Genomic DNA, 21,873 nt, shown 5'->3' on the forward strand with positions numbered 1-21,873 from the left:
GTTTTGGTTCTTAGTTCCCTGTCAAGGAAAGGCGCCTTGTTGACGAAAGGTTTCTCAGTCTCCTCCTTATGGCTTGAGGCCAAGTTTCCCCTATCCCAGTTTAGCCCGACTTGGGTTCCTTCGAGATCCTCGAAAGCACAGGGAGTGGGTCTTCCGAGAAGGAAGAGGAGCCGGCACCGGTACCACCGTCTTTGGCCGGCCCCTCTCTTCGCTCCGTTTTTGAGCCAGTACTCATGACACCGCGAAGGGTGCGGGCAGTCTCCGGGGTGCCTGCTCCGGGACCGGATTCTCCACCACTCCCTAGAGAATACTGTCTTAGCCGCGCCCGCGCAGGCAGGAGTGGAAAGGACTAAATCCCGGGAATGGGGCCCGGGGCGCATGCGCAAGCGAGCCGCGGCTTTTGAGTGTTCGCCCCGCGGCTGCAGCCGCTAGGTGGCGCATGCGCCCTAGAGGGTGCCGGCCGGTCTCCGGGAAGAAGGCGGCGGCTGCGGCGGCGGCGGCGGCGAAAGGCGGGGGCGCCGTGGGGGCCGGGCCGGTGTTTACCCGGCGGCGGGAGGGCGCGGACGCGGAACCCGGTGCGGCGGCGGTGGCACGATGGTCATGGCGCATTTCGTTGAGAATTTTTGGGTAAGAGAAGGATGTTGGACATTGTGTGGGTTTCGGAGTCTGAGAGTTTCGGCGGCTGACCTCGGCCTGCGTGCGCTTCGGGCGGTGGCGGCTCCGCGGGCAGGGCCAGCGTCCTCGGACCGCCGCCTGCTGCGTCCTGCCCGGGTGAAGCCCGTCGGGTGGCTGGTCTCCGGCCGCCCAGACCCGCAGGCTCGCAGCCCCTGCGGGGGGCGGGTGTTGTCAGCGCGGCCCTTCAGTCCGTGGCGGGGACGCCGAGGGGCTGCCGGCCGCCCGCGCTGGGACAAAGCGCCGGATGGGGCGGGAGACGGGACCCGGCCCCGCCGGAGACTCCCGGCGCCGGGCGCCTTCCGCGGCTCAGACGCGGACGCCGGGCCCGCGGCGCGGCCGCTCCCAGACGCGGGCAGCAGGCGAGTGCCGGCCGGGGGGAGCTCGCCTCCTTCCAGCCCCGCAGGCCCCCATCTTAGCCTTTTTGCCCCCCCACCATATCCCCACGAATTCCCGTGCGGGCTTGGGCTGGATCAGCACTTCCTCTCGGCTTCGCAGCTCGGCTCGTGGGTCTGTGCCCGGGACTTTGCCTCTGGGCCTGTTCACAAAGCGCAGAAAAGTTGAATTTAATGTAACTGGATTCCTTGGGCTTAAATGCACCGATACTTCTCCTTGTGCCCTGTGCTCCTTCCCCTTCCTCATTCTTTCCACACCCGTCCTCTTAACTCCGTATTAGTGTTAGCTGGTTCTTTGAGAATGAGTTCCCAGTCTCCCTGTGGAGTGTTTTTCTGCAGTTATTGTTTGTTGTAATGGGAAGTACAGTTCAGCCATGTACAGGAAAGTAGCATGTTTACTTAGGTATCTCAGGAATCCCATTTTATGGCTTGACAGTTGCATGTGCCACAATTCCATTTTAATTTAAGATGTAGAAATATTTAAAGCAGTACTCTCAGTGAGTAAGGAGTGTGTCTTAAATTCTTAATTTCCAAATGTTTCAAGCGGGGACTTGCTTAGTAATCACATCGGTTCATAATTATTAGTCTTGAATGTTTCTTGTTTTCCACACGCGACATAAATACTAGACGTTGGGGTTTTTGTTTTTAACACAGCTTTATTGAGGTATAATTCACCTGCCATACAATACACCCGTTTAAGTAAACAGTTCAAATTTTTTCGTGTATTCATAGAGTTGTGCAAATGTCACCACGCTTTTAGAACAATTTCATCACCTCAGGAAGAATCACGGTATCCTGTAGCAGTCATTCCCAATTTCCTTCTTTCTTTAGTCCTAATCTCTAGATTTCTACCTATGTAGATTTATCTATTCTGGACGTAGTTATATAAATGGGTTCATATATGTGGCTTTGTGACTAGCTTCTTTCACTTAGCATGGCTCCAAGATTCACCTAGGATATAGCATGTGTCAGGACATAATTCCATTATTTTACCCGAATTTGTGATCCAGCGTATGCATACAGACACGCACATATGTATACTACATTTTATTTGTCTACTCATCAGTGGTAGATCTTTGGTGGTTTGTGCTTTTTGACTATTAGGAATAATGCTGCTATAAACTTTTCGTACAAGTTTTTATGTGGACGTATAAAACTTAGAAATGTCTTCATTTCTTTCTGGAATGAAATTGCTAGGTCATATGGTAACTCTCTATTGAACATTTTGGGGAAGAGCCAGACATTTTCCAAAGTGGTTGCACCATTTTACAATCCCATTAGTGATGTCTGAGTCTTCCAGTTTTTCCACATGGTGGACAACATTTGTTATCTTTTTTATTGTAGTGGAGGAATGTAAGTAATATCTCATTGTGGCTTTGATTTTTAGGTAAATGATTTTGTTAGTATTTCCCCCCATTCTGTGGGTTGTCTCTTTTTAATTTTGAAGTCCAATTTATCTCATTTTTCTGTTATCACGTATGTTTTTGTTGTCATATCTAAGAATTCTTTCCTAACCCCAAATTACGAAGGTTTACTTCTGTGTCATTTCTGTGGGTTTTATATGTAGTTTTAGTTCTTACATTTAGGCCTATGATCATTTGAAGTTAATTTTTTTGTAGTGTACCAAGAAGAGGTACCGATTCATTCTTTGCATGTGGGTATGTGGGTATTGAGTTGTTCCAGTACCATTTGTTGAAAATATACCCCCCCACAACCCATGTTGAATAGTCTTGGCACTCTTATTGAAAGTCAGGTTATGATAGATGCATGAGTTTATTTCTGGATTTTTGTTTGTATTCCATCATCTATCATGCTAGTACCACACTGTTTTGGTTACTATAGCTTTGTAGTAAGTTTGGAGTGGGAAAGTCCAACTTTTTTCTTCTTTTTCAAGATTATTTTGGCTTCTCTGGGTCCCTTGGTTTTCCATATGAATTTTAGATTTAGCCTATTGACTTTAGATTTAAGTTTTACAATGGCAATGTATAAAACTTACATAAAGAATGTTTAAAATCTGACATTCTTAGCCTGTTTTGTATTTTTTTGGATGCATAAGTGTGTTTTTGAAGTTTGCTAGCTTAATTCCAAATTGCACATTAACATTTTAAGGTTATCCTTTGTTTCCTCTTCATTGAGGGTTTTTTCTTCCTTTGTTTTTCTTTTTTGGCCACCCCCATGGCATAATGGAAGTTCCTGGGCCAGGGCTCAAATTCCAGCTACAGCTGGGACTCAGGCTGCAGCTGTGTTAACACCAGATCATTAACCTGAAGTGCCACAGTGGTAACCCCTGTTCATTGAGTTTTGAACATAGCTTTTTTTTTTTTTTTTTTTTTGATGTTTTTGCCTATTATGAATACTGCTTCTATGAACATTTTTGTTCAGGTTTTTGTGTGGCCCTTATTTTCCCTCTTAGTAAGGGAATGGGAATAAATTTGGAAATTGGAAATTTAGAGAGAATCCCCAAGTCTAATTTATGTTTTGGTTTTTGCCTTCATTTCCAATATTGAATATGAATAGTTAAAATAGACTGCATTTTATTTTATTTCTAAGACTCACTGGGGCTGAAAGCTCTAAATTGGATATTTAAAAGCTCCAAAGGAGGGCTAAATGAACTAGGAATCCCAGGGAACTAAATAACTTCTCAGAATTTGGTAACTGTTAATTTAAGACAACTTAAAAATTTACATATTTCTGGATTATTTAAAAATAATTTCTTAAAATAGAGAATTTATAGTATTAATTTCACCTTTTCCCCTCCCAACATTTAAAGTGGCACCTCATCTGCAAAACAAAATAAAACTTGTCAAAGTGAGTTAAGGGAATCTTTAAAGTTTTAGGTTTCTAACCAAACACACTATTAATTGTTTTTTTTCCCCTACATATAAAAAGAGAGATCTTTTTGTTGTGGCATTTTTTTTTTTTAGAGGAAAGTTTGAATCATTCAAACTCTCTTCAAGTTCTTTTGAAAGAAGCACATCCTGCCTTTTTCTTTATAATTTTTCTTAACTAAAACTATACACCACATTGCAAATTACTTAATACTATACTTTGAAAAGAAAAATATATCTACAAGTTCCTACACAACAGGTGTTCTGTTGCTGATAAGTCAGTTTTTTACCACAAAGTATAGTGTCACAAAGATAATCAAGTTGAAAATGTTTTTTTTCTTTTAAAATTGGATAGCAAAAATAATTTTGATAGTAGAAATCTACTCTGTTACCTTTAATATATAAAAACAGTTGTTAGCCCTTTGGAAGCTTATGTCACTTTAAAAAAGTATTGACAAATATTACATTGAAGAAGTGTCTTCATATTCTGCTTCTTTCTCAAAGAGTCAAGTATTAGTTTATAATACTCCTGAGATTATATATGTTAGTCTTACACTATAGTGATTAAAGTGGCTTTATATTTTTATATAAGATGATCAGGTTATTTAATTCAGGACTTAATTTTTTTTTAAGTAATGGATTTCATAGTGATAATGAAAGGGAAAAAACAAATGAGCACAACATACCTGATTTTAATGCCTTTATAAACCTCATTTTACATAGCATTCCCAATCTGTATAAGATATAAAGTATTCTCCCAAAGACACCAGGTGTTCTTGAGCATACATCACATTGTAATGAAGTGATATTTTTAGTTAGGTGCCTTTTCCCAAAGATCTCTCTTCACATCAGGATTTAATGAATAGCGGTTAATTTAGGTGTTTTTAATCCTGAAGTTTTTCTTTATTTCTTTTTTTAAATTTTCCTTTACTGTTTAACCAGTACAGAAGTCTCATGCCATTTATCTTTTGATTTCACTGGCATTGTCATACTTTACTTTTAAATAAATCCAGAGCACTTGGTTATTCAGTTCTCTCTTGGTATCCTTGGGGGATTGGTCTAGAACCCCTCCACCCCCCAAGGATACCAAAATCTGCATGATGTCCAAGTCCCTTATGTAAAAGGCATAATACTGTATATCCAAAATTTGATCTGTCTTTACATGGATAAGCTGGGAGGATTAAAATGTTTTTTAAAAATCTGGAATTACTATTAATAGGACTTTGGAATGCTAAACATTGTTATATTTTTGCTTGGTCATTTAATCTAATTTTAGTGTCCTACTTGAGAGTCAATACAGCACACATTTTGGGGGGTTATTTATCTGTATGAAAATTTAAAAAATATACGTCTTCAGGAAATTGGTTGAGGTGACCATAGAAACCCAGAATATAGACTTTCTTTTTCTTGAAATTTATGAATATTGTACCGCCTTAGGATATGATCCCGTCAAATGATATACTAAAAATTTTAAAGTGTTATGTTTATATATTTACATATATATGTTAAAAGACTTGCAAAATTTACATGGTTCAGTATTCATAAAGTGCAAAAGAGAATATAGTCTAAAATCTCCCTCCTTTTATTCAACCATCAAGATCTTCCAGAAGGCAGTCACTGTTACCAATTTCTTAATAGCTTTCCAGAGATAACTTATGTATGTACAAGAAAATAACATAGGCTAAGTTAAAATTCATTGTTGTAAAACTGTTAGCCATGCCCAAACTGTTTTCAACTTCAACAAACAATGAAAATGCAAACTACAGATTTGAACCCCCCACCCCCTCCCCGTGCGTGCACTCGCGAGCAAGCACTTTTTAGGGCCGCACCTGCAGCATATGGAGATTCCCAGGCTAAGGGTCAAATAGGAGCTACAGCTGCCGGCCTACACCACAGCAACGAAGGATCCAAGCCATGTCTGTGACCTACACCACAGCTCATGATAATGCCAGATCCTTAACCCACTGAATGAAGCCAGGGATGGAACCTGCAACCTCATGGTTCCTAGTCGGATTCGTTAACCACTGAGCCATGATGGGAACTCCCAAACTATAGTTTTGTGTAACTTAGTTCAAGTAGATTTTGCAGGTAGACATTATAAAATTATAGTGTTTTAGATGGAACTTAATTTTATTGTGAGGCCTTTAGAGTCTCTTTTTTGAGGGGGGTGGAGGAGTGGTTTGTTTTTTATTTTCACCTTTATCATTGAAATCAATACATTGATACTAAGTCTCCATAAGTTCAATTTAGGTAAAGGATTTTATTTATTTATTTATTTTTTGTCTTTTTGTCCTTTTAGGGTCGCACCCATGGCATATGGAGGTTCCCAGGCTATGGGTCAAATCGGAGCTACACCTGCCAGCCCACGCCACAGCAACTTGGGATCCAAGCAGCATCTTCGGCCTACACCACAGCTCACAGCAATGTGAGGTCCTTAAGCCACTGAGCAAGGCCAGGGATCGAACCCCAACTTCATGGGTCTGATTCGTTTCTGCTGCACCACTTTGGGAACTCCAGGGAAAGAATTTTATTTTATTTTATTTTATTTATTTATTTTTAAAATTTTTTTATTTTTTGTTTTTTTGCCTTTTCTAGGGCCGCTCCCTTGGCATATGGAAGTTCCCAGGCTAGGGGTCTAATTGGATCTGTAGCCGCAGGCCTACATCAGGGCCACAGCAACACAGGATCCAAGCCATGTCTGCGACCTACACCACAGCTCATGACACTGCCGGATCCTTAACTCACTGAGCAGGGCCAGGGATCGAACCCCTAACGTCATGGGTCTTAGTCGGATTCGTTTCTGCTGCGCCCTTTCGGGAACTCCAGGGAAAGAATTTTAGAACATTGTTATGGAGTGATAAAAATTTGCTGTCTGGATTCTTTTCTAGCCCTACAGATTAAATCCTAAATGTTCCAGTCTTTTTAGAACTACTTAAGTTATTTAGGCGAAGGTACAGAAGAACAGTATGCTTTGTGTCATCCTGCACTTTTGTAAGCCCTTTGGAAGTAGGTTTTGGAGGGGGGTTGTAAGTAACTTTTTGAGTCATGGGATATCTCTTGAGATTATCCATCCTGATTTCATAATTCTAGAGCAGTTAACAGAGGTACCCTAAGAAATCTATATAGAAATATAGTGACATGGAAACTTACAGAGGGAAGGGAATAGGAGCTTGGCTTTCAATTTGTCTAGTGTGGTAGAATGATATTCAAATTGGAAGAATTTTATTAGAAATCTCGTCCACAGAGATAAGCAAAAATTGGTTAGATGTGAGGAGAAACAAAACTAGCACAGCAAAAAAAAAAAACAAAACAAAAACACAGCAGTAATGGAAGCTTATAATTACAGTTGAACCTTGAACAATGTGGGGGTTAGGTACTAACCCCTGTGCAGTTGAAAATCAGAATGTAATTCATAGTTAGTATAGTGGGCCCTTCCTATCCATGATTCCTCCGTAATCCCTATTCCATATCTACAGATCCAACCAACTCCTGGTTGTGTAGTACTGTAGTATTTACTATTGAAAAAAATTCACATGTAAGTGGACCTGCACAGTTCAAATGCATGTTGTTCAAGGGTCAACTGTGTATCTGTTGGTAAAGAGGCAAGAGAGTGTTGCTGGAATGGCCAGAGGCAGAGAGAAATACATTGGGAAGTGAATAGGGAACTGTGTGATGAAATCGAGGAACAGAGTTCCTTCAGTTCCATCACGCATATGCTCCTTGATGGAATTGCAGCAGTAAAAGTTATGGAAGATATGACAAGCATGTTTGTTTTTAGGGAAAAGATAGGAAGGTACAATGTATGGAAAGCAAATTGGTGGTGCTGGGACTTAACTAAGAAGTGTTATTTTTTGGTTGGTGGAAACAATAGCTGGTGGAGATGTCTTTTTAATCATAACCCTTATTACTGTTAAAACAGAAGAAAATAGAAATTACCTGTAGCCTTTCCCTCTGTCCTCTAAGATTTTCTTTGGAAATATTAAATTCAAAACAGGTTCTACTATACAGTTCTGTATTTTGGTGTTTTCAAGTGATGTTAATTAACACCAGGCCTTTTCCTCATTTGATTAAGTGTATTTTTAAAATACTTTCGGTGACTCTGTGGGTTTTCATGAAATGGATAGGATGTACTTTTTTTTAGCATTTCTCTTTTGGACATTTAGGTTACTTTTTGTTTTTGATTTTTTGATTTATGAATTATAAGTATTAATGTGAACAAAATGCCAGATTAAGAAGGTAGCCTTGCTGTCTTTCTAAGTATAGATTGAAAAGCTTTTGAGAAAGGTGAAATTGTTTTATTTTTCATTGTGAAAGTAATGAAAGTTACATTTATTTACAGAGTACTACAGAAAATTTAAAAAATAAAACAATAAAAAATTAGCTCAAAACTATTTGCTTCTGCCACTTTTGTTGTATATCCATGTAGTATCTTTTTAGATGGATTGAAGGATTTAACTAAATGAAAGAGCTGAATTATAATTTAAAAGATTAGGGAGGTTATTTGAGAGGTGAGAAAATTTTTTTAAAGTAATAAGATTTATTTCCTTCAGTCAGTCAACAAATGTGTTTAAGTAATTTTTGTGCCTATACCAAGTAGTTCTGACTGCAGAGTAGTACTCATTCTACACTTAAAAAAATAATCTTTTAATGGCTATACCTGCTGCATATGGAAGTTCCCAGGCTAGGGATCAAATCGGACTGCAGCTATGGCCGATGCCACAGCCATGGCAACACTGGATCAGAGCCGCATCTGAGTCCTACGCTGCAGCTTGCAGTAGTGCGGGATCCTCAACCCACTGAGCAAGGCCAGGGATTAAACTGAATCCTCATAGAGACAGTGTTGGAGGAGTTCCCGTCGTGGTGCAGTGGAAATCAATCCGACTAGGAACCATGAGGTTGCAGGTTTGATCCCTGGCCTTGCTCGGTGGGTTAAGAATCTGGCATTGCCTTGAGCTGTGTGTAGGTCGCAGATGTGGCTCTGATCCCCCTTTGCCGTGGCTGTGGTGTCGGCCTGCAGCTGTAGCTCTGTTTCTACCCCTAGCCTGAGAACCTCCACCTGCTGCTAGTGCAGACCTAAAAAGCAAAAAAAAAAAAAAAAAAAAAAAAAAAAAAGGCAATGTTGGGTCCTTAACCTGTTAGGCCACAAAGGGAACTCATCATTCTACATCTTAATGACTGTTTTCTGCCTGTGCAATATCTTGCAAAGAACTCTGCAAAATAGTTTTAGTGAACTTGTGTGAAAATTTCAATGCATAAAGAGAATGTTGATCGAAGAGACTATAACTTATGCTTGAATGTCTTCTTTACCTATAGAGAAATTACATGCATGTATTTTATTCTTCCTAGCAGTTTTCAAGACATAAATGGCTCCGAGGGCTGTCGTTGCACATTAGTTGAATTTCTATTAAATGTGTGTAGAAGATTTTTCTCTAGATGGGCCTTTCCTCAAAGCCAAAAGATAACTTCAGAATTAATTAAATGTTTTATCATGTTTTTCAGAGAAGGCAGGTTAAAGTGAGACTATATAAAACACATATTAATGTTATATTTTGTAATGACTTGTCCAAGGTTGTCTAATAAATGTCAATAAGAGCTAGAGTAAAAGGAAAATGTTGAGGGGTAGGAACTATGATGTTTATTTTTGAGGCAGTTTAGAGTTGAGAGGAAGGTTAGGCATGTTATTGCTGTTCACATGACATTACCTCCTGATTCTTCGCTTCCCCTTCCCCAAAAAGGGTTTTTTTGTTTTTTGTTTTTTTAAATTAAAAAGGAAACTAGGGAAAATCAACTTTTAATTAATACCCCAATTATACAGTATTCACTCTTAATCTTGCCTATCTTCTATTTCTTTGACTCATCAAAAGTGAAGATTGTCCAGGTTCTTAATTTTAGTGTTTAATTTACTCTTGAAAGTTTTTCGAGGGAAAAGTTTCAAAGCATTAATTAAAATCTATGGGATTTATAGCTTTGTTCTTTTCCACTATTACTTTTTGTGGCTCTTAAAAACCCAGTTATGTTAACAGTTCTATTTTCATTAAAATAGGAATTACATAGCATTTTTTCAAGTGGAAATAATTGTACTTTGATTATATTTTAAAGCTATTACAATTTTTTAAAATATGAAGTTATAAGATCAACCAGAAAAAGATGTTTTTGAGTTGCCAAAATAAATTTGATGACTTACTTAAACTTTTTAACTTGAAATTTCAAGGATGTCTCACAGACTATATTAGACCAGAAAAAACTGAACATTTTCAGTGACTTGGTGACCTTACTTATAACTTGGTTATCTTTTCAGCTGAATTTCAGTTTAGTTGATAATTTAGGTGTAAAACAGTGTGCATAACATGATCCCATTTTCATATTAAAAAGTAACATTTCTGGAGTTCCCGTCGTGGCTCAGTGGTTAACAAATCCGACTAGGAACCATGAGGTTGCGGGTTCAATCCCTGGCGTTGCTCAGTGGGTTAAGGATCCAGCGTTGCCGTGAGCTGTGGTGTAGGTTGCAGATGAGGCTCGGATCCCTCGTTGCTGTGGCCCTAGTGTAGGCTGGTGGCTACAGCTCCAATTAGACCCCTAGCCTGGGAACCTCCATATGCTGCAGAAGCAGCCCTAGAAATGGCAAAGAGACAAAAAAAAAAAAAAAAAAAAAAAAAAAAAGTAACATTTCTTAAGTATGCAAAAAAGAATCTGGACTGATATACATTAAACTATTAATTGTGGTCATTTTACTTCAGTTAAAGTGGATAGAGAAAATGATAGGTATTAAGTTTGTGTTCTCTTAAAGGACCTGTATGGTTCTGCACTTAGATCCTTTTTTTTTTTTTTTTAGGGCCGCACCGTCAGAATATGTAAGTTCCTAGGCTAGGGGTTGAATCAGAGATGCAGCTACCTACCTGTGCCACAGCCATAGCGGTGTGGGATCTGAGCTCCATCTGCAGCCTGTACCACAACTCACAGCAATGCTGGGTCCTTAACCCACTGAGTGAGGCCAGGGATTGCACCTGCATTCACATGGATACTAGTTGAATTCACTACTGCTGAGCCACAACTGCAGCTCTGTGGACTCACATCTTTAAAAGATGATGAAATGAAAGTTTTTTTTTTTCCCCACTTCATATTAGGAATTATTACAAATATCTTTACACCTTTTTATATTGAATTATAACTATTTTATTTACCTCAGGTCACATTCAGGGGTACCCCTTTGCAAAGTGCCTTGAGATTGGCAGAGAAAAGATCCAATCTTAGTGTAAACCTTCACTGTAATTGTCTGTGGATCAACATTGGTTTAGTAGCTGTTTTTGTAGTTGATACTGAAAATTCCCTATTAGAATTTATTTATTTATTTATAAGTTGGGGCTGCATCTATGTCATATGGAAGTTCCCAGGCTAGGGGTCCAATCAGAGCTGCAGCTGCCAGCCTATGCCACAGCTACAGAACGTGGGATCCGGGCTGCATCTGCAACCTACACCAGATCCTTAATCTACTGGGTGAGGCCAGGGATTGAACCTGAGTCCTCATGGATACTAGTTTGTTACCACTGAGCCACAGCAGAAACTCGTTACTAGAATTTATTAATTAAAAAGGGTAAATATATTATTTACTTAACTTTTTTGACTTTATTGAAGTTTATTTTGTGTACCATACAGTTCATTGTTTAAAGTGTACAATTCACTGGTTTTGGTAATGCTAATATATGTGCAACCATCATCACAGTAAATTTTAAGTTACCTCAAAGATTTCATTACTACCTCAAAAAGAAACCTCTTACCTTTTAACACCCTGTCTCCCCCAACTCCATCTTAAGTAACCCACTAATCTACTTTCTGTTTCTGTAGATTTCCCTGTTCTGGACTTGAATAAGTATGGAATCATGTAGCGATTTTTTTTGTGACTGGCATTCTTTATATTAGCATAATGCCTTCAGGTTTCATCAGTGTTACAGCATGTGTCAATACTTCATTTCTTTTATGGCTGAATAATATTCTAATAATATACCGTGGGTGTATCACATTGCTTATGCATTTGTTAGTTGATAGACTTTTGGGTTGTTTCTACCTTTTGCTTGTTATGAATAATGCTGCCATAAACATTAGTGTACAGATTTTTTTGTGAATGTATATATTTTCTTAAGTGTTGATTAAATTAATGCATAAGCCAGTTGAAAATCAGCTCATCACTGATGAGTAAATACCTACTCTTAAAATTTAGCTATTTGGGTTTGGGTTTCTTTTGGTGTTCTAAAATTGATTGTGGTGATGGTGACACAAGTCTGTAAATATCCTAACATTTTTTGCATTGTGTACTTTAAATGAGAAAATTGTATGGTGTGTGAATTTTATCTCAATAAAATTGTTACCTAAAAAAGAATAAAAATTTGAGAAGAAAAAACTAACCATTAATAGTCAAGATTTTATATCAATAATTGTGTATTTAGGAGAAAATTGCATTTAAAACTGCTCATCACAATAGCTTTTAATTCTATTATTTCTTTCAATAGCTTTTAATTCTATTATTTCTTTATTAAAGACTTATTTATTATTAAATTTATTAGAAAGTTAATCTATGTTCATTAGTCCACTTTCCAGAAATAATTTGCTGTTAATAGTTTATTGTATCTGCCTTCAGATTCCTTTTATATGCATACATGCAGCATTTTTTTTCAATGCAAATGAAATTCTACATGTACTGTTTTACACCTTGTGTCTTATTTTTTTATTTTTATTTTTTTGTGTCTTTTTAAAAAAAACTTTATTGAAGCAAATTTGATATGTCATAAAATCTATCCAATTTAGGTGTACAGTTCATTAATTTTTAATAAATTTACTGAGTGGTGCAGCCATCCTCAGTCTTCATCCTCCCAGTAATTAGGTCCCTTTTGCCCATTTACAGTTAATGCTCTTTTATACCCTCAGCTTTAGGCAGCCACTAATCCATTTTCTCTCTCTATAGATTTGCCTCTTCTGAACATTTCATATAAATGAAATCATACAAATATGGTATCTTGTGTCTGGTTTCTTTCACTTAGTAAAGTGTTTATGAGGTTAATCTGTGAAGTCATATGTGTCAGTGTTCCTTTTATTGTTAATTTGTATTCTATTCTGTGGATCTACCTCACCAGTTTGCAACATTTAGGTTGTTTCCATTATTAGATTATTTTTGGCTTTTACGAATAATTTTGCATCCTTTTTCCTCACCAATAGTATGTATTTCTGGGAAGATTTTTAAATCAATACTTAAAAATTTACTGCAGGTTTTTTTTTTTTTCTGCCATGTCTTATTAAGAGCTATAATGTAAATTTTTGATAAGGTGATAGTAGACCTGAGTTCTTTGTTAGGCACATTGACTTTGAAGGTTTTTCTTTTTTTTTTTTTTGTCTTTTGTCTTTTGTCTTTTGAGGGCCGTATCCACAGCATATGGAGGTTCCCGGGCTGGGGGTCTAATTGGAGCTAGAACTGCCGGCCTACGTATGCCACAGCCACGGCAATGCCAGATCCTTAACCCACTGAGCAAAGGCAGAGATTGAACCCACAACCTCATGGTTCCCAGTCAGATTTGTTTCCACTGCGCCACGATGGGAACTTCTGAAGTTTTTTTGTTTTTTGTTTTTTAGGGCTGCGCTTAATGGCATATGGAAATTCTCAGGCTAGGGGTCGAATTGGAGCTGAAGTTGCTGGCCTGTGCCACAGCCACAGCAATGCAGGATCTGAGCTGCATCTGTGACCTATGTTACAGCTTGTGTCAGTGCTGGATCTTTAACACACTGAGTGAGGCCAGGGATTGAACCCGCATCATCATGGATACTGGTTGGGTTCTTAACCCACTGAGCCACAACAGGAACTCCTGAAGTTTCCTGTTTTTTTTTTTTTAAAGATACATGTGTATTTGTGTGAGTGTGGTGTGTGTGTGTTTGTGGTGAGAAAGCTATTTGAAGTGTTAAAATTTTTGTGTAGGAGTTCCTGTTGTGGCACAGTGGAAACGAATCCCACTGGAACCATCAGGTTGCGGGTTCCATCCCTGGCCTTGCTCAGTGGGTTAAGGATCTGATGTTGCTGTAGGCTGTGGTGTGGGTTGCAGACTCAGCTCAGATCTGGCATGGCTGTGGCATAGGCCAGCAGCTGTAGCTCTGATTCGACCCCTAGCCTGGTAACTTTCATATGTCGCAGGTGCAGCCCTTAAACGCAAAAAAAAAAAAAAAAAAAAAAAAAATTTGCTTTGTTCGTGCCAAAGGAAAAGTTAATGATCAGTGAATATTTATGTTAATAGGTTTGTGAAATTGTTTAAGAAAATAGTGCCTAGGAGTTGCCGTCATGGCTCAGTGGTTAATGAATCCGACTAGGAACCATGAGGTTGCAGGTTCGATCCCTGGCCTTGCTCAGTGGGTTAAGGATCTGGTGTTGCCGTGAGCTGTGGTGTAGGTTGCAGACGCTGCTTGGATCCTGCGTTGCTGTGGCTCTGGTGTAGACTGGTGGCTACAGCTCCGATTAGACCCCTAGCCTGGGAACCTCCCTTTGCCTCGGGAGTGGCCCTAGAAAAGGCAAAAAAAAAAAAAAAAAAAAAAAAGAAAAGAAAATAGTGCCTTGAGTAAGATTTACTACATTTTTTTTAGAACTCAGTAAATTAATGAGTACTCAAATATAGGAAGAAATGACAAACGGATTTGTAATCATGCAGGGTGTTTATGTTTAGCTGTCAGTGCCTCTCGAAGCTAGCTTTTTCTGCATCATATCCTTATTAAGATGAGTTTTTATTTTCTTACCAAGTGAAGACCTGAGGAATGGAATAGCTAGTACTGTTCATAAGGGATATTATATTATTGATACTGTAGTAATGTTGTTATATTGAATGGTAAACAAATTAATAAACCTTATTCTCTCTACTGAGAATTTTAAGTAATATGCTGTTTATATATCTGAGCTTCCCAAATAAAGAGCTTACTTTTTCAAGGACTTTTTAATAACCCAGATTTCTGAATGTAATGTAACCTTTTCTTGATTCCTTAATGTTTATAGTACTATAACAGTGAAATGAAATGGTCTGGACCTTATTGCCACAGTTACTAGATTGTTTCCAAGTTTTCTTGTCACCTTAAGAGAGATTTTTTTGGAGTTCCCTTGTAGCTCAGCAGGTTAAGGATCCAATGTTGTCACTGCTGTGGTTCAGGTTACAACTGTGGTGCAGGGTAGATCCCTGGCCCCGGAACTTCTGCATGCTGTGGACATGACCAAAAAAAATATATATATATATTATTTCCTCTAATAGTCTATGTGTCTGTCTGAGTAGCCCTCACTACCCCTCATTTCTAATTTGAATATGTGTAATGAATATGCATAGATCACTTTGGGAACACAGGTAACCTGACTTTGTTAGAATTATGTGCAAATGAAACTGGTAGGTGTCAGGGGAGAACTTCGGGGCCTGAGAGAGCGCTCCAGACTTTGGATTTTGTGGTTTTAGATTTCAGATTTATTTTTGTTCAGGATTCATAATTGTTTTATGTGAGTTGGTGGATACTTTAATTATTTGTAGTTTCTGTAGTATATCCAAAAAATGGAATGAATCTGTTGGAGGATTCGGGCCTGATAAATGCTCAGAGAATATTTTTTTTGGCTGAAATAAATGTGCATGAAAAAAACTATCTTAAACATGAAAAATTGGAGTTGCCATTGTGGCTCAGCGGGTTAAGACCCTGACATAGTGTCCATTAGGATGCTGGTTCAATCCCTGGCCTCTCTCAGTGGGTTAGAGTTCTAGTGTTGCCACAAGCCTACAGTATAGGTCAGCTCAGATCCGGTGTGGCTGTGGCGTAGACCAGCAGCTGCAGCTCTGATTTAACCCCTAGCCTGGGAACTTCCCTGTGTTGCAGCTGCGGCCCTAAAAGGAAAAAAAAAAGAAAAATAAAAAAAATTTTGGAGGCCAAATTAATGTGTTTATTTAAAAGAGACTGTAGCTTTGTGTTATATTCTTGATAAATGGAAATGGATGTTCAAAATGCTAAGGGTATTATTTATATTATCTCATTACAAATATGTTTTAATTTATTGTGTATATACAAATTTAACTCCTGGTGGTATTAGCTTTCAAGCTTATTAGGGATTGCTTCAGCATAGCCAGACTTCCTGTTTTCTGTTTCCTCTTTTTGGTGGACTATGGAAAATTAAGTATTAGATTGCATAATACTTGCTTACAGCATGCTTTCTATTTCCGACAAATATATTCAGTTCTTCATTATTTTCACTGGAGAAAAATAAAACCTGCTAACTGTGAAGAGATTTTAAGCTTAGTTTATAAGTAAACTAATGAAAGTCTTTCATTTCATTTGTAAACTTGATATTTCTAATGTTTTTGGTATTTCTAATATTTTAAGAAATATTTCTAAAGTTTGATATTTCTATGACTTGCTAATTTAGCTTTTATTGGATTAAATGGCATTAGGATTTTCTAGGGTTGGGAAAGTGGTCTGGTTCTGTTAATTTCCCACACTAGCCAATAGAGTTTTACTGTTCTTCTATTAAAATTTTATCTCCTTTCTCACATACTGAAAGATTTAATTAGGATCATAAGGTGTTCTGGGTTATTCAGTGCTTATGTAATTAGTAACATGCTGTCTTGATTTAGAAGTCAAGATTTAGGTTTTTTTGGCTTTGCCTGCAGCATGCAGAACGTCCCAGGCCAAGAATCTAACTTGAGCCACAGCAGTGACAACGCTATATCTCTGACCTCTTGAGCCACCAGGGAGCTCCAAGATTTAGTTTTTTTAAAGTACTGATTCTGAGTTAAGTAATTATAATCCCTCAATGCAGTTTTAAAGAATTGATGTGGAATTTGGTAATGTATTTTAAGAGGTCCATGTTTATGTTTTCTAAATTATGCTACATTTACTTCTTAAAATTCCAGATGAGTTTTGTTAATATATCCTTATGGGTGATTATAGTGTATGCCCTTGTGTGTGTTGTGTGTATATGTGTATGCAGTATGTTGTAAACTTTATCAAATCATACAGTATTCCTTTGATAAAGTTTAAAGTTATACAGTAAGCAACAGTAGTTAAATTAAGGAAAAACAGCTCACTTGAGTATGTTATTTATTCCTAAATCATTTTGATCTCTTTTTTTGTTAAACTAAAAATCTTTTTAAATTTTAGGGGGAAAAAAATAGTGGCTTTGATGTCCTTTACCATAATATGAAATATGGACAGATATCGACAAAAGAACTAGCAGATTTTGTAAGAGAAAGGTATGTATTTTTTCCTAAGTCACTTAACAATTCATTATCAAGAGAAATTTCAGAATATAAATAATTGAGAAAATTTTGGTTGAATTTGGATAAAAGCAATCAAGTACATTTCATACAAGTATTAGAGTAATAGAGTGTTATACTTTAAAGTAGTGGTTCTCTGTCATCAACACGCTGAGGGCTGAACAGTGGCTCTCAACGTCATTGATAAACTCCTGGTTTGCAAATCACTGCTTGAAAATATTAGCTATATATTTTTCATTGAATGTTCTAGCAAGGTGATACAGTAGAAAAACAGAGGAATTTTGTAGGATAAAATATTACCATGTTGCTAAACAAAATGTCACTGAACAAGCATACTAAAATAATTTTAAGATTAAATTTTTAATTATGTATTATTGTGACTGTTATTTTTTTGTTTTTATTTAAAAATATCCTAAGTATATGTTTTTAAATTGTCCAAATTTATGAAACATAATTTTCTTTAAGCCTCTTATAAAGTCAATTAAAAACTATTAACAATCAGTGTAATTTGGTTTGAGTAAAGTTATTTTGTGGCTGGTCCCACTTGGTAACTTTTGTGTGAACACATTTAAAATCTTTACCTTGATAATATAGGGATACTTTGCCTTTAGACACAATATTTCATTCATATATTCCTTCAACAATGTATATCCTGTGTCTGCTGTGTGCCAGGAACTTGTTTGGATTTTGGAATATGGTAAGGATACTTTTGCTTTCATGGAGTTTTTTTAATCAACTGATAGGAATTGGGGAACAAACTATTCCATGTTAGACCAGTTCTCTTTGGCTGCCATCTTTCTACTGGAATTTAAAAGGGGTCCATAAGGCCTAAGTACTATGGATAAAGCTGCCCCTCACTGGCTTACTTTTCATCACTGAAAAGAGTAAAAGGGTAGACTCCAGAACTCTGCATCTCCTGGCACGTCCCCTAAGCCTCCTTCTCCCTCAACACTTACATCACTACTATAATTATCTACCTTGAGACCAACAAGGCAGTTGTCATTATGCCTTTTAGCCCTATTGATGTCGGGTACTATATAAGTCCAGGGCTCCTGGGTCATCCCTTCTTTGCCCAGAATCTAATCCCTTGATGATTCTGTGGGCAGTGAGACAACAACTTCTTCCACTCCTTCTCTACTTCATTTTTCTTCATAGCACTTAACAGCCATCTGATATAAGTGATATTTTGCTTATTTATTTATTTATCTCTCCCCACTAGAATACGGAGCCAATGAGGGCAAGAATTTTTTGGTCATTTTTGCTTATTGCTCTTTTTCCTGCACTTAGGATATAGCTTGGCCCTTAACAGGCCTTCAGTAAAGATTTTTTGATAGAATGAATTTCTGACTTCACTGTGCTGGTTCAAGCTATTATTGTTGTTGCCTGAACTGCAGCAGCATCTCCTAACTGGTCTATCTCCATTCATTCTTGTTCTCTTGCAACTTAGTCTCTGTACTGTAATCGGAGGTTTTGTTTTTTGTTTTCTAAACTACAGATCAGTTAGTGACTCCTCCCTGTTTAAACCATTTCAAAGGCTTCCCATTGCTCCTACGACAGGCCTGCATAGTCTGACCCCAAATTGCCTTTCAAACTTTAGCTCATACCGGACTTGTCTCTATTCAGACTCCTTTTTTCTCTCCAGAGACATTGACTGTTTTATTGACAGGCTTTCTTCATTTCAGGTTTTATACGTGCTTATTCCTGTCTTTACCTAATTAACGCCTGCTTACCTTTTAGAAGTCAGCAGTGTAGTCACTTCTTCAGGGATGCCTTTCCTAATCTCTATAATAATCTCTTTCAGCATCATAGATCTCTTTGTAATATTGTAAAATGTTATAATTGTTCATTTTTGTTCTCTATTTATATGTTCCCCTTTAAGAGGAGCAGTATATTATATTCTCTTGTATCCCACTGCCTAACACAGAACCTGGCACAGTTGGATACTCATATTTCTTGAAGGAGTGAATGAGAAAGGAAGAAAAAATAGGCGCATAAACATATGCCATACACCAAAGACTTTGCATACTTTATTTCATTGAACTGTCAAAACTCTAAGTTCTGTTTTATAGATAAGAAAATGGGATCCAGAAAGGTTAAAACTTCCTGTATTAGTCATTCAGATTTTTTTCTCTCATACCTCATCCTCTCCTCTCCACTTTTATGCTCCCTTCCTTTCTCCTCCCCTTCTTCATTCTTTCTTTCCTCCCTCTCTTCCTTTCTTCCTTCCCACAGCTTTATTGAAGTTATACTTGACATTCAATGTATTGCACATATTTAAAGTGTACAGCTTGATAATTTTGACATATGCATACACTCATGAAACCATGACCACCGTATGAAAGAGAACATATTCATCTCTCCTTTGTAATTCATTCCTGTGTCCCTCTTCTCCATCCTTAAGCAGCCACTCATTTGCTTGTGACATGTTAGTTTGCAGTTTCTAGAATTTTATGTAAATGGAGTCATATAGGCTATACTCCATTGTCTGATGCTTTCATTCAATTATCTGGTGCTTTCACTCAGTATCATGATTTTGAGATTGTTCCATGTTGTTGCATGTATCAACAGTTCATTCCTTTTGCTGTTGAGTAGATTCCATTTATGGTAATACTGTAATTTGTTTATTCCTCTGTCAGAGGAAGTTGTACTTATTTTTTGAACTTTGTATTGAGTACATCAATTTAATCATATAGCGTGTATTTTGCCTAATTCCTATTACTCAGCACTGTTGTGAGATTCATTTTTATTGTGTTTAGTATAATTTATTTACAATGTTATTTAATATTAATTATATAAATATACCAACTGTATTTATCTACTACTGTTGATGGACATTTCAGTGTTTCCATTTCTTTGCAACTACAAATAATATTGCCTTGACCATATTTGTACACGTCTCAGTACACATATACACATATATATATTATTTACCCTGCAGAATTGCTAGGTTTTAGAGTTTGTGTATGTTCAACTCTAGTGGATAATGCCAAAGAGTTTTCTAAGGTGGTTGTACCAGTTTATGCCAGGAGCAGCCTTGTTGGAGAGTACCAGGTGCTCCATATCCTCAGCAACATTTGGTTTTGTTTGTCCTTTAATTTGAGCCATTCTGATAAGTAGCAGTATTTCATTGTGGTTTTATCTTGTATTTCCCTGATAAATAATGATTGAACATACTGTCATATGTTTATTGGCCATTTATATCTTCTCTTCTGTGAAATACCTTTTCACCTTTTGCCTATTTTTATTCCTCCTTTTTAAAAACAAAGGAATTCTTTATATATTCAGGATAAAAGAAGTTTTTCAGTTACATGTGCAAGTTCATGTAAACACACTTGATTTTTATATATTGACTTTGTCTAGAAGCCTGGCAATTCTTGTTTATTCTGATAATTTAAGTGTAAAATTCCTTTTTGTTTCACACAGAAACACAATTCTTGTGTGTTTAATAGAATTTGCTGGTAAAGCCACCTGGGTTTGAAATTGTCTTTGTAGGAAGTTTTTAAATCATGTATTTAATTTCTTTAATAATTAAGGACTATAGGTATTGTAGTTCTTTTGTGTGTTTGATAAGTTATATTTTAAGGAGTTTTCTCATTTCTTCTGAATTTTCAAATTTATTGGCAAAGAATTATTCTTAATATCCTTTAATGAACTTTTAAAAATGTCTACGCAGGATCTGTGCTGAAGTCTGACTTTTTATTCCTGACATTGGTTATTTTTGCCTTCTTCCTTTTTTTTTGTGATCAGTCTCATTTGATGTTTGTTGGTTTAATAGTTTTTACAAAGAGCCAATTATTGACTTTATCGATTTTTTTTTTGTATACTTATTTTCTATTTCATTAACTTCTATTGTTTATTTCCTTCAATTTTGGGTTCAATATGCTGTTATTATTCTAAATTTTTTTGGGATGGATTCTTAATGATTTTCAACCTTTTTTATTTTCTTTTGCTTTTTAGGGCTGCACCTGCGGCATATGGAATTTCCCAGGCTAGGGGTCGAATCCGAGCTGTAGCTGCTGGCCTACACCACAGGCACAGAAATGTGGGATCCAAGCCACGTCTGTTACCTACACCACAGCTCCTGGCAATGCCAGATCCTTAACCCGCTGCACCTAGTGAGATCAGGGATTGAACCTGCATCCTCATGGATACTAGTTGGGTTCATTTCCACTGAACCACAGCGGGAACTCCCCCTTTTTTCTTTTCTGATATATTCATTTAACTATGAATTTCCCTTAAGCGTTGCTTTTGTTGCACCCCTGTAGTTTTGAGACATAAGATTTTTATTATACTTTGTTTAAATATATACATATATGTATATATATATTTATATATATATATTTTTTTGTCTTTTTGCCTTTTCTAGGGCCTCTTCCCTCGGCATGTGGAAGTTCCTAGGCTAGGGGTCTAATTGGAGCAGTAGCTGCCAGCCTATGCCACAGCCACAGCAACGTGGGATCCGAGCTACGTCTGTGACCTACACCACAGCTCATAGCAATGCTGGATCCTTAACCCACTGAGCAAGGCCAGGGATCGAACCCACAACCTCATGGTTCCTAATCGGATTCATTAACCACTGTGCCACGATGGGAACTCCTGTTTGAATATATTTTTAAAGTTTGGTTTTTATTTTCTCTTTTGCCTCCCTGGGTTATTTAGAAGTATATTTCTTTATTTCCAAACATGTGTTGATTTTCAAAGGTATATTTTTCC

General features: G+C 37.5%; 1 protein-coding gene across 3 annotated transcripts in view; it reads left to right on the forward strand.

Annotated features, from left to right (window-relative positions):
• Positions 431-21,873, forward strand: part of FCHO2 (FCH domain only 2) — a 147,128-nt gene continuing 125,685 nt past the window's right edge. For 2 of the 3 annotated variants that reach the window (XM_021084437.1, XM_013994888.2), the window contains exons 1-2: positions 443-627; positions 17,045-17,136. In XM_021084437.1, the coding sequence (XP_020940096.1) occupies positions 595-627; positions 17,045-17,136 (125 nt within the window). In that variant the 5' untranslated portion in view covers positions 443-594. Of the gene's footprint in view, positions 628-17,044; positions 17,137-21,873 lie in introns of all 3 variants that reach the window. The other variant, XM_021084438.1, reaches the window with a different exon arrangement.

The sequence above is a fragment of the Sus scrofa genome, chromosome 2, assembly GCF_000003025.6.
Source record: "Sus scrofa isolate TJ Tabasco breed Duroc chromosome 2, Sscrofa11.1, whole genome shotgun sequence".
Lineage (NCBI taxonomy): Eukaryota > Metazoa > Chordata > Mammalia > Artiodactyla > Suidae > Sus > Sus scrofa.